Source organism: Chelmon rostratus, chromosome 8, assembly GCF_017976325.1.
Source record: "Chelmon rostratus isolate fCheRos1 chromosome 8, fCheRos1.pri, whole genome shotgun sequence".
In the NCBI taxonomy this organism is placed as follows: domain Eukaryota; kingdom Metazoa; phylum Chordata; class Actinopteri; order Chaetodontiformes; family Chaetodontidae; genus Chelmon; species Chelmon rostratus.
In genome coordinates this window covers 4,794,541-4,808,401 of record NC_055665.1, presented here as the reverse complement: position 1 = coordinate 4,808,401, position 13,861 = coordinate 4,794,541, and the positions used below count along the sequence as shown (strand labels likewise).

At 43.3% G+C, this 13,861-nt stretch overlaps 1 protein-coding gene across 2 annotated transcripts in view; it reads right to left on the bottom strand.

Annotated features, from left to right (window-relative positions):
* znf385d (zinc finger protein 385D) overlaps positions 1 to 12,992 on the bottom strand; it is a 76,529-nt gene extending 63,537 nt beyond the window's left edge. For both annotated transcript variants that reach the window (XM_041942958.1, XM_041942959.1), the window contains exons 1-2: positions 12,770 to 12,992; positions 4,385 to 4,527 (exon numbers count right to left, since the gene is read on the bottom strand). In XM_041942958.1, the coding sequence (XP_041798892.1) occupies positions 4,385 to 4,527; positions 12,770 to 12,791 (165 nt within the window). In that variant the 5' untranslated portion in view covers positions 12,792 to 12,992. The remainder of the gene's footprint in view (positions 1 to 4,384; positions 4,528 to 12,769) is intronic.
* Positions 12,993 to 13,861: the final 869 nt, after the last annotated feature.

Genomic DNA, 13,861 nt, shown 5'->3' with positions numbered 1-13,861 from the left:
CATCTTCTAATCAAATGCTTGACTGAAGCCATATCGGCCATATGTTGATATGTTGTAGGTGGAAAGTTACTTTTTAGTCAAAGATAAGAAAGTTACTGTGTACTTTACTTATGAATATGTTTTAGACTTTCTATTTGTGCAGCTTTATCATGCTTTTTACTCTATATTTTACATTTAATATGACACAAACCCTTAAAACATCATGGATATCTTTATTTTTCAGTTTCATTTTATCTGTCTTAGTTTCCTTTTCACTCTCTTTAACTTGTCCTTCATGTTACCCCTTTAACCCCAGGTTAAAAAAAATTATACTACATTATTCTTTTTGAAAGCTGTGCTAAGCACACTGTGTGCTATTGTTGTCGCCTTCAAGTATACTTCAGTGTTCTTAAGCAGTCTTTGAGTACCACTTGAGTAATACTTGAAGTGTAAATATGTTAAATAGGCAGAACTTTCATACAAACTTTAAGTCCACAAGTGAAAATCTGGATTCATCAACATTTAAAACACACTTGCAGTACAATTATACTATATCGCCAATGTGTTAGAAATGCACTTAAATATACTTCACTACAAATGAAGTAAAAGTACACTTTAATTAAGTTGCTAATAGTGTTTTACAAAAGACTTTTCATAAGTGCACTTCATTACTATTAAAAGTATTTGTAATTTAGTACATTTTTAAAAGTACACTTTACTTACAGCTATTGTAGAATTAGTATATTCATTTTTAATCCACTTCAATAGAACTTAATGACATCTGTTTAGAGGTACACTTATATAAGTTTATGTCAAAGCTTTTCTATACTTAAAGTATAATTCTAGTACATTCACGTATACTTCTGTTTGACCTGTGACCTTGTTTTATTTCTCTCCTTCTTTCCTTTTCTTCTGTTTGTCCTCATTTCTTCAGATAATTTGAAAGCAACAAAAAAAACCTTTCACTTCAGATGATCCTGTATGATTTTCTGCCAGTTTTTGTTTAGTTTTACTCAATTAACGATCTGAATGAGGTCTTTTCTTCTGCGGCACTGATCTCAGATCTTCCGGCGCTCTTTATGCGATTTGTAAAACATCTTTTCCCACCCAGGAAGACAGCGGCCGTGTGACACAAAGACACCTGATCAGACCTACGAGCTGGCGAACAGGCTCCTTTGTTGCACCCATGAAACCAAACTTGCACCGGTGCTGAAAGTGCTGAAAAAGGGGGCTTGTGTGGGCAGAAAAACACTCAGCAACTTGTGTTTGAACTCAGCTCGAAAGCTTCTGGTGTCAACTCCTGATTTTTACTCCACATTCTGCTGCTGGCTGGGGGCTCGGAGCGACAAAAAGGGGAAAAGAAAGAGGCCGAGAGAGAAAAGGAAGGGTTGAAAGAGGGAGAACGGTGTGGCGTTGTGTGTCTGTGCGACAGAGAGCGAGAGGTGATTACTTTGTGTTAATCTAGTATCAGCTTTCCACCACTTGGAGGCTTCCCAGTGTATTACTCATTATCTGGAGACAAGTCTGTTAAATACAGATTAGACGGGGCGAGAAAAGAGGCGCAGTATTCCTGAACTTTCTCATGAAACTCTCCTTGCAGAAACAATCTGTCTCCTCATGGGTTATCTGGACTTTTCCCCCCTGATGTCCCCATTCTCTTTTTTCTTAATTTCAGTTTTTTCTCACTCTTGTCCAGCTGTGCTCCACATTTCAACCTCCCTTTCCAGCCGATTTGAAATTGATCTGTCCCCGTGATCCAAAAGAAGAAGCAAAAGCTTTAAGCCTGTTATCTGTCAGGGGTTTTTCTTCTTTCCAGGAGTCATCGTATTTTTTTGATGACCTTGATGATTCTGAGCCGAGCGAGGCCGCATATTTCCCCATAATTACTTTCTACTTTCAAAAAGAAAATCAATAGATCCATACGAGCGTGCGCGAGTCCCGGTACAGTAAGTGCACATGGAGTGAGTGCTCCATTTAAAAGGCAGCGCCTCGCCGATCGCAAATCCAATAAGGTCTTTGTAGCCACACGCGACCGTTGCATTTCAGAAAGCTGTTTACTCCAGTTATCAATACTGGAGAAATGGTCAGCTAACGAAAAACAATAAGCTCTGAAGGAATGATGAAGTTTAAAATGTGAGGAGGCTCTTTCCACATCGAAATGACAACAGATTAACAGCATTCCCATCGTGAAACACGCTAAAGTCAGCGACCAGGAGTCAGAGAAAGACCACAGAGCACATTCACGCCTCAATACAAAACTAATTTGTCTTCCCAATTACGCTGGGAGGGGAAACTTAATTGCTGCCCACATTATGTTCACAGGTAATTTGTTTTTGAGCGTGAGAAATGCTGCACTCTGTATCTGAACCAAACGCAGGGAGGTGGTGGTCCAGGGGGGGTCTGGTGGAGACCAGAGACCAGGAGGTCCGCGTGAGGTTAGCTTCAGGCAGCAGAAGCACTGTGGTTGAGGTTAAAAAAAGATTTTGGTTTTGGTTAAATGTTAACAAAGCAACAATCTTTCCCCAACCTGAACCAAGTGTCAAGTCAGTGTTTGGTTTGTCCATTCTGGGCTACAGTAGAAACATGGATACAATACGGTGCAATACGGTGAACTTCCAGGTCAACTTTCCCCCTAAATCCTGCACACTGGACCTTTAAGTATGAACGTTTTGCAGATAAATTAGTGTTGTTTTGTTATTAAGTGATGTCGTCTGTGATGCATTATGTTTCCTCAAAAAGTCACCCCCCTTCCCTGTGGCATTGGTTTCTTCCAAAAGCTGCAGGATGAAATCGGTTCAGAGCAAGGCTGCAGCTCCTGTTTGTTCCAGCCATGTATCACCATTTGTGATTTTAATGCATAATTAAAACACATTTTCATTACCACCAACGATTTGCCAGAAACTATTCTCTGTTCATCATCGATCACCTTTGAGGTAAATATTACTGATCCAGAAACTGGAGTGTTTCCTCCTGCTGCCCTCTTCTCTCCTGCAGCTTTATTTCCTCTCACTCCTGTTTTTTTGTAATGTGCTCCAGCAAATTTCTGGCGTTACTAAAGAAGCAAACTGCTTTCATACATCAGTTTGCACCATTTTTATTCACAACTCGGTCGTCAGTGTGGCCAACTACTGTGTGCGTGCAGTCGTTGTGTGATAGCTTTCATTGACGCTGGGGTCATTTCGGAGAGTTGTTGCAAGCGTGTCCAACAACGGCAATGATGGAGAGCTGTGACAGGCATCGGAAAACACACAAACACGAAGAAAAGCCCCGTTTTCTTGTGGACAAGCTGACTTGCTGTGAACTGAATTTTTAGGTTGCATTATCTCTCAATTGGAGACAGTTGATTAAACTGTAAAAAACAGACTGACGCCTCTATTTTCTCAATAATTTGCACCAAATTCAATCGTCCTCCAGAGGAAACGTCCTGATTATTGGTAAATCACTTCAGAAATGACAGACCAGTAAAATAAGCATTACTGAATTATTTGCGCTGCTTTGCAACATGTCTGCAGTTGAACTCTTGCTTCCTCCAGATGGTGCACACCATACTGCACTCAGGAAGAGGTGACATACATTGACACTATTATATCCCAAACTGCCATTAGTGCAACATGAAGCATCTTTTGCAAACTTTTCACAAAAAGATGCACTCAGAGGCATCTTCCAGAGCTGCTGTTACGGCGAGGCGTTTAGGATGCCGACATTTTCTGTGATAAACGATGTTTCTGCGTTTGAGTTGAGAATGAAAATAGATGTGAATGTGAACAAGGAGACATGACCTGCTCTCACTTCGAGACTTTTGGTTTTAGAGCCCAAAGCCAGAGCTGTCATTAAATCAGTGAGACGGAGCTGAATATCCAAACAACCTGGAGAATAAGTGCTCTTTGACAATAACCACATGTTCTCCCTGAATGCCTCGCTGCATTTATGCATTACTAAAAGAGAAATTCTAAAGCTTCAACAATAGAAATACGCCCAAATGGTCCGAAATGAATGCACAGTTTCTATTTCGTAGCCGCTGAATAAATGTTTGCATAATAAAACATACATTTCTCCCACAGAAAGATGTGCTGCTCTTAAGTGGAGCGTCGGCATCGTTGAATTTATCCCTTCTTGCTGTAAAGCTTTAAAAGCATCACTTTAATTAGATGTTTCATGGGCAACAACGAGAGAGCACTTCAGAAAAAACACCAAGTGAGGTTGAGGAAGGTCGGACCTCACCGCCTCAAGGCTAATAACTGCTTAGTGTGCGTTGTTTTGAGTTGTTAATAACAGCTTTCAATGAAGACGTTTCCAAGTGTGAATATTCGGGGAATAGAGAGAAAACGAAATGTGGAAAAACCATCCATCAGAATGACCTCAGTGAGGGTCGTCCGAAAGGTCACATGACACACAGGAGACTCACCGTGTTGAATCCTGGGAAGAGGCGGACCGCTGAGGCTGTATCCAATGGAAACGGGAGAAACTGCTTCATGCCCAGCGAGGTCTGGACGGCAGGCAGGGTGGGACGCACCAGGGCGGGCATGAGGCCATTCTGACATGTGTTACCTGCGGGAGGGAGAGCAAAGGCAACATGTTGAAGACGGCGACAGAGACACGAGCCCGAGGCGAGACGAGAAGCTGCAGTTTGTTTAGTCCGCCTCGGCTGGATCAGTGTCTCTTTGCACTGTGTAACATCTTATTCGTCTTACTGCGTGAGCTCCAGCGCTTACAGTTCCAGTCGATGTGATTTAAACCACTGCCAGGAATAAAAACAACTTCTCTAATTTTTTGGAGTGTGTCGTAACTTGTATGATTGCATGGAAATCCCCAAAATCTCCAATCTGGATGCTTTTAATGCTTCAGCCCTGGAAAAACCTTGAATCTCATACCTTTTGGGAGATTTCCATCATGTCAAAGTAAAATCCTTCATCACTTTATTTTGGTCTTTTATTATTTCATTACAAACTTCTCGTAACTGCATTTTCTACCTTTAATTTTGGGTATTTCCAGGCTTTTGCAGCCAAAGTATCACATTTGTGACAACACAGTCCCAACTTAATGTCCACTGACAAGCTTCTTATGAGCTCTCAAAAGCTGCAAAAGAAAAGTTTGTCAAACATACTGAACTTTCAAGCACAAATAAGTGAACAATATTTCAATTTTAGCATCATTTGATTAGAAAACTGTCAGTATTTCATTAGATTAGATTTTACCACAACTTTATTTTCTGTCTCCAGTTTTGTAGATTTGTATGATTTCACTCTGAAAGTCTTGTGACTAAAACTCGTGGTCCATTTTTAAGCTTTTTCTCATGATGCTATCACCTTTTATCAATCAACCTGTTTACCTGTGGAATGATCCAAACAGGTGTTTTTGGAGCGTTCCACAACTTTCCCAGTCTGTTGTTGCTCCTGTCCCAACTTGTTTGAAACATGTTGCTGCATCAAATTCAGAATAAGCAGAAATTTACAAAAATCTATGAAGCTGATGAGGCAAACAGTAAATATATTGTCTTTGTACTGAGTAAATGTAAGAAAGGAACACTCCAACTTCTTTTTACAAAATCGAATCTCACACTCTCACATGTCCTGTTACATCTCACACAGTTTTGTTGTCCATGAAGTCCATTCTTCACAATGCGTAGTTTTACTCTGTACGTGCACACTAACGTGTGTATTTGCTGTATCTGGTAATACTTAAACTAATAAATCTTGCAGGACTTTCACTTGAGAGGCTGTTTTTATTTTTTTACGTTCTGAGGTTACCACTTAACAAAAGTATTTCAACACTTCAACCAACACTGCTGTGAACTGACTCAAAGATCATGTCTGCAATAAATTAGCTGTTCGCTGGTGAATTAGAGCCTCTTCTTTTAATCACAGTCAGACCCGAATGATGGACCGAGGACCAGTTCTACATGTGGATGACCACCGCATGAAGCTGCGACGATGTTTATCTCTCCGAAACAGATGTTCTCATTCTGAAATTGTCCCGACAAATGGCCGATGTGGAACGACTGCAGCAGGCACAGCGCGTCTTATGAGATGATTCAATGGCAAGAGAGGCCTGGCCCACACATCTCTAGGAAAAACAAAAGTAAATACTTCACTTTTATTGTCATGTGAGTGCGCCACGCCAGCACAGCGCTTTACAAACCACCAATTGGAAACAGCACAGGGCCGATTTCAACACGGCTGGATGAAAAAAAAAAGCTGTCACAGCCTTCCAAAACATTAGGAATTAAAGAAGCCATTTCACAAAGCTGTAATGAGAAACAGAGGGATGATTTTTTTTATCGCTGCACATTTAACAACAGTGGAACTCTGGGCCAGCAGGGCTCTAAAGAGCTGGCAGATACAGTATCAAACCACCGTCTTGAGACAAATAAAGGTTTGCCACGTTTCAGTCCCCGGGCAGCGGAGAGGGGTAAATAAAAAGCAAAATCATAAAGACGAGAAGAGGGAAAAAACCACAGACTGTCTCCTCTTCTTTCACTCTGTCTTCTGCCTCCAGTCGCCGGAGCGCTGCCATCTGTTGGAAAAAGAACACATGCCGTCTCTCATGTGGAGGCACGTCCTCGTCCCAACTTCAGCAAAGCATGTCCTTCTGCAGGGATCATCGAACCGTGCCATCTCCCGACATGCCGGCCTGACGTCAGCCCGCAGGCACGCCTCACCCAGCGCCCGGCCAAATCCACCATTCCCAGCTCCGACGTGCGCAGTCAAAACAGATCCCGCTCAAAACGCACCGGGCCTGATGTGTGGGATCCGTCCGCAGCGAGATGAAGGCTGACAAACTGAAATGGGAATTTATTTGGAAGGGTCGTGTGCGCTGAGTGGTCGGAGATTGAATCTGAAATGTCACCACGGCTGAAGCCTGTGAGTTTCCCTCACCACACAGAGGTGATTAGTTCCACCACAGAACGAGAAATCAAAGGTTTTCTATTGACACAGTCACAGCTGGAAGAAGCATCATTTACTTAAGTGAGAGCAGCAACACAGTAATTTAAACACACTCCATCATATCCAGTGTCCTGAATTCCAGCTTTTACTTTACTTTTCTTGAAAATGACACGATTATTATTGCAAAGAGGGGCTCATTTTAACCACATTTCTTATTGTGGATAGTTTAATACATCAAGTTTTACATTCTGATCACATGTTTTGAATAAACAGCCTCTGCGCTGCACTAAAATGCTAACGTCAACATGCTAACCTGCCCGCGACGACAATGCCAACATGTACAGTGTATGATGTTTCCCATGTCCACCATCTTCACTCCTGCACAGAAGGCTCTTTATCTGTGGCTTTCATTCGTCCGTCTCTCTTCAGTTTTAATCAAGCCGCCTGCACAGCTGCACACGTGAACACGACTCAGACTGAATGTGTGGCGCTCTGATTGCTGCCACAGTGAGGATGAGGAGTTAGTTCTGTACCTGAACACCTCCTGTGGGAAGCAGACGGAGCACTGAAGCTGCCGTGTGTTAGCATTTGCTAATTAGCACTAAACACAGTGATGGAATGATGGGAAAGTCAGTTTTCTTTAGTTTTGATCCGAGTTCTTGCAGTTCATCTTGAGCAGGGCATGAAACCCAGTTCAAACAGTAGTATACGTTAGTGTATCAGAACTAGAATTTAAGCACATAAAAGTCCTTAAAAGTACACTTTTACTTTTTGTGCTTAATTTAATGTATGTTTGACATAAAAAGTGTACTTCTAACTAGAGTGATTTTTCAAGGTGCTTATACAATGTGTACTTTATTATAAGTATCTCAAAAATTGTACTTACATGTACTTTTAAAAAGTGTACTAAATTCCAAATACTTTCAATAGTAATAAAATGTACTTGTGAAAAGTACACTTATGTTCAAGTCCTTTGTAAAACACTATTAGCAGCTTAATTAAAGTGTACTTTAACTTCACTTCACTTGAAGTATATCTAAGTGTATTTGAACACTGAATGTTCATGAATCCTGATTTCACTGGTGGTCTTCAGTACACGTAAGCTTTGTAAAATGTTGTGCCAATTTAGCATATTTGAACTTCAAGTGTACTCAAGTATTACTCAAGTGGTACTCAAGGACTACTTATGTACACTTAAGTGGACTGGAAAGTGACAACAATAGCTCAAAGTGTTCTTCAAAACGAATAATTCAGTGCAATATTTTTTTATGTGGGAAGTCTGAATCAAATTTAATGACAATCCATCCAATAGTTGTGGAGATATTGACCCGATACTGACCTGAGACCAGCAGTGTTTAAAAAAACAGTCTGGCCAGAGGAGAACCTGTTTGAGTAAATGTACTTACTTTCCCTCACTGGCCACCTCACACTCCCTCCTAAACCTCACACTGTTTGAGGTACAACAGGACAAATTGTTTTTCTTGTATCCTGTTGTGAAAGGTAACGCAGCAATCGAAGTCCGGCAAACATGCCCCAACACAAAAGCACATTCCCGCCTGCAGCGGGGGTTAGTGTTTCAACTCTCTTAAGCCTGATCATCTGTCACCGGCAGAATATGAGAGCAGAGCAGCAAAATGAGCCTGTGGTTGCTAATCTGAACTTTAACCCAGACCTTTGAGCAGCATACTGATGTCAGGAGACAGAACGAGCCTGTTACTGCAGGCTCTGGCAGGGACGCACAGATGGCATCCATAATTATCAGTTCGTTAGAAGTGTCAATATTTGACTTGAGTTTGGCTAAAAATGTTAATATTTGAGTTCTGTCGACAACTTCTAAATTCAGAGTGCAGGGCCCAGGTGGGCCGAGTCTCAGCAGCTGACGCCGTCATCGACTTTGCATCGCAAGGGTCGCTCCTCGCTGAAAGATCGGCGGGTGACGGTCATTAAAATAACTGGTCGGAGAGTGAGAGCGGCCTGGGAGTTAGGCAGCATGAAACCGTGGGGAACAAAAAGAGGAAATGACTGTTTTGTCTCAGGCTCGGGCTTACATTTAGTTTTCTGCCGGGAGCTTTCATTGACTTGTTTCACTTACATTCATTTCAACCATCTCAAAGCCAAACAAAGAGAACAGGAAAGAATGAAAAAGTCCGGTTTTATGTCAGCGTTGCCCTCTGCATGCAGTCTCCTCATGCCAATCCGTTTGCACAGCGAGCGAAATCCTGCGGCTGAGTGAAGACTTCTCACTGTGAGCTTCTCCTGACAGCAAGTATGTGATGGTTAAATGTGAGATTTATAAGTGTTTGAGGTTATGAAATGTTTGTCCATGTAAATTATAGCCACAGATTTGTATTTCGGGCCACACAGGGAGCTGCAAAGAGTGGCTACTTTCTGTCTGCAGCTGTCAAACAAAAAACCTGAAGCCAACTTACACCAGATATGCAAATAAAATGCACGTATATATATAAAATGGCATGTGATCGTGGCCTGATTTACCTTTGCCATCCGTCTCCTTCCAACTTCCTCTGCTGGAAGCCCAATTTGATTATTAATTTCAGAATATGCAACAAATAATGCAACAAATAATTATTGAGATAATTAAAGTCTTGAAACTGGATTTTGACAGATGCAGAATGACGCCTCAAAATCATCCTATAGAGCAGGACCTTAAAGCACCAATCAGTGTTTTTACATGAACAACTCCTCCAATGACTACCTGTTGTGTGAAAGGTGTCGCTTGTTGTGGCAGAATTTTTTTTCAACTCTGCATATCTCACTAAACTGAGCGTTTAAGCATCTTTCAGCTTGTTTTGTTTCACTCTCTCTGCTCTCACAGGCAGCTGATTTCAGCGAAAAAGCCCTAAAAAGCCACCTGATCAGCACCATATATCAGACAGACAAAAGGTGGCGACAAGCGAGAGAACATTTAGCAGCTAAACAGCCGAGAAAGGACAAATTAGAGCAAGTCACGTTACCAGAAACATGACTGAATGAACGCTAATGTTGTGTCTCTCGATTAAACTGTTTTTAACATCGCATTTATGAGCCTCAATATGTTAAACATGTGTGATTTTCAGCTTCTTTCACAGGCCAAACGAAGCTAATTCATGCAGCTTTGAAGACCTCATCATGTCGGCTGATATAATGCTTCAGGGGTGCATATTCCAAAACATAATTTTAATTAATCAAATTACCACAAACCAGTTGACACACTGAACCTGGGGCTTTTGGAGATGCCTTTTTGCCCGCTTTGCCCAGAAGTGTAACGATGTAGAACCGAGATGAGATCTGACTTCTGGAAATATTTGGAACGGATCGGAATTGATGAACGTTTTTACCCACTGGCCTTTGTTTATCCGTTCCCTCTGAGGCCGCGGTTAATGATGCAGCGCATACAGTGCGAGACATTAAGAGCAGCTCATTGGACAGGATGCGTGTTGCTACTGTATCACGACGCGCTTCAGACTGTGACCGTCCTCTGCATTGCCCTTCCTGAAAGATTCACTTGTCTGGGCTCAAGCGTTTTTACTCCTGCGGCACTACGTCGAGAGTAAAAATGATGTCTGGAGGACGCCGACTGGCATTAATTATTAATCATCTTGTGCAGCTCTCCTCCACCTTCCGCCTGCTCTTAGTGTCCTGAGCCCGGCTGCGCCTCCGATAAGATCCGTCCAGAGAGTCCACGCAGCCGGAGAGCCTCAAAATAAAAAGACCCTTCATTTTCCCTCAGCAAACATAAATCCAATTATTAGATAAATCTGAATTCCACTGAAAGTCATTCGTATGCTGATGACGTTCCGGATGTGATTAACACCTTTGTGTTTCCGTCGAGTTTGCTGATTGTATTCTGTGACCCTTAACATGCTCTGAGATCAGTACTTCCCTTCAAGCGAGGTGGATAAAATCATTTCACCCCTATTAAACCGAACAAAGTGACTACAAAGGCTAGATTTAAGACATTCTTCTTCTTTTTTTTCTTTTGAAAGCTACACTTTCACTGATTTTCCAATTAACCTTTGCAGGATAAGCTCTGTATTCGTATGAAACTCACATAAGCCTCAGCAGCGTGTGGCGTGCGGCATGCGTTTGGCTCGGAGCTACATAACACACGCCACCTCCATCCCCTCCAGATTAGCATACTGTAGCTCTTGCTGCTGTCATGAGTGTAGCTCACTAATAAACACAGCTGTCTCTGAATCAGATCCAACAATCACCTCCCGTGCACTCTGTAATCTGAGGTTAACCAGGAAGACGTTTACGTGCGGCTAAACGCCGACCGCAAAGCCAGACACACCGGATAGATTTCCTCCGGGCCTTCGGCTCAACGGCACTAATAGCCTGTATGATTGCAGCACACACTCAAGACCTATTAGCCTGCTGGGTTGTGCTTCTTTGACTGCCTGCTTTTGATGTACAGCGTTTAATGCAGGGGGGGCATTTCCTTTTGATCCGTTTGTTTTTCTCCGTTTGGGTTTCTTGTTTCAAACAGGTCAGGAGCGACGCGGCCTCTTCGCATGACGCCGATATTAATCATTTTAACTGGAAACACGTTCCAGTCAAATGGCAGCAATGCAGAGCTGGGAAACAAACAGCGTTATTAATCTTTTAAGAGATAGCATCTATTTTACTCTGTGCAGTGCACTCAGGATTGCATTCATAAATGTTAAAACGATGCACATCCCGTACGCAAACAGTGACCTTTACTCCTCCTGCTTTACGCTGAGCGGCGGAGCTAAGACGGTTCGTAGCGCTCCGTCTGACAAAACAAGCAGCGGCAGCCCCAGAAACCTGCCTGAGCTGCGCTGTGGTCGAAGGCCAGGAAGCTTCTCCTTATTCTCTCGTCGTGATTTCGGGTTAAACGGGGGCCAAATTCCGAACTCACCCATCCAACCAGACCTGCATCGCCTTTGTTTTCCCGTAGTTTTCCACAAGCTGCACACCTGACCGACATCGGCGGTGGCCCTCAAAGAGCTGAAGCTGTCTCTGCACCTGACAGCTTATTCATTTATAAGCTCCCAGCACTCTCCCCCCCTCCCTCCCCTCCTCATCCTTCTCCTCTGTGTATGGCATAACAAGAGAAAATCCTTCTCGCGCTTACAAGCCACGGTCTGTAACTTCAGATCGCTCTAATCCCCGGGATAAAAAAAAAAGAGTCTTTCATTTAACAAATCACCCCCTCAGAACTCGGGATCCCTGTGTAATTATTCCTCCTATGTGACTGTAAGCCAGCCGTGAGAAGAGCACTTGACGAGAAGCCACTCGCGCATTAAGTCTTCCTAAGCCTCCTCCAGTCTCTTCCATAAAAACTAATGGAGGGGGGTCTTTCTCTAAATTTCTCTAAATATCCCACACAGAATATCAAGTGGTTCTCAAGGCTGGCATCTTATTGGGATTCCTGCAGACCGTCAGCTGGTCAAACAGCCACAGTGAGATCCGAAGCTCGCATCCCGGAAGCCCAACATCTGGGATATAGCCCAATAACCCAGAGCGTGAGGAAGGGGGTCACCTGGTGAGCAGGTTCATTCAACATTTTTAAGGAGCCTTCAGAGTGCAACTTCACGCCTTCTTTCTCTTCCTTCTTTTATTTTGTGCTGCTACAGCAACCAGCCCTCCGATCCATCTTTTTTAGTTTCCTGTACAAGTAACAGGCAGCCTGGAACACATTTACATTTAAGGAGAGCGAGAGTGTGCACTTATATTCTGCATTTGACTGTGATAAAGCACGAGCTGCATACACACACACACACACACACGAAAAACAGGTCTCCTAGGTGTGTAACTTCACGCTCTTTTCCTTTAATGGAGACCAGCACTTGTTCTTTTTTGTGCTTTCAGTGAGAACACACAGGTTCAGACACATGAGATCATGCATTTAAACACTACACAAACACACACACACACAAACTCACCAAAGAACATGCTGCTCTCCATAGCTCCTCAGGCTCGGGGGTCTGCTGTATTTCCTCTCTGGTGCCCTGCCAGTGTGTGTGTGTCCATGGGCAGCAGCCTGGGCATGTCTCATACACTCCTCAGGGGTGTGTGTGCATGTGTGTTCAATCCAACGGCAGCGTCAGTGGCCAGTCTGCACGCTGCACTCTGCACGCCGCCGCTGTCTGTGGACCTCCGGATCTGCCTCTCTCTCCTCGCACTGGTCCTCCCTGTCTCGTCCCCTCCCCTCCTCTTTAGCTCTTCCCCTCCCTCCTCCTCCTCCTCTCTCTTCCTCCTCCTCCTCCTCCTCCTCTCTGGCCCCTCCACACACTGGATCCTTTCGCTTCTTTCCTTTCTCTCTCTCCGAGGTGTCTATCTACATTTTCCAGCAACAGCCTCCCCTCTCTCTCTTTCTCTCTCTCTCTCTCTCCCTCTCTCTCTCTCTCTCTCTGTAGGTGTCTCATCTTTGTTTTATGTGTCAACCATGCCTCGCTCTCTCGTTCCCGCTCACCCCTTGCTTTCCCCCTCTGTCTCTCCTTTATTTGATCTTATTCCCCTCTCCCTGCTTGCATCTCCAGCTCGCTCCTTTTCTTTTTTTTATTTATTCTGTCTGTTCCCTCGCTCTCCTCTGGTTCCTTCTCTTCGTTATCTCTCTCTCTCTCTCTCTGTTTCCACCTCAGTAAATATCTTTGCAGTGTGTTTCTCTCTCTCTCTCTCTTTCTGCCTTTCTTCACTTTGCCTTTCTGTCTCTTATCATTTTTCTTCCTTTCACTCAGCACGTTTATAGACGTACGAAAAAATGGTTGCTGTAGAAATCTGGTTATTTCGGAAACTGGGCAACACACAGGAAGTAGACCGTCACACTAAGTGTTCAAGTCCTGAATCTGAGCGTGTCAGTCTGTCAGTATTGAACAGACAAACTAAATGGGTGGCAGGCAGTCCTCTTAGTGACTTCTAAGGCTGCACTAATCAATATTTTTGTGTAATAGTTAAAATATTCCCGGCATTTCCATTTTGGCATCTTTCAGCTCATTGTTGTGGTTTTTACAGAGCTGTTCACCAGCAGTTCAGCA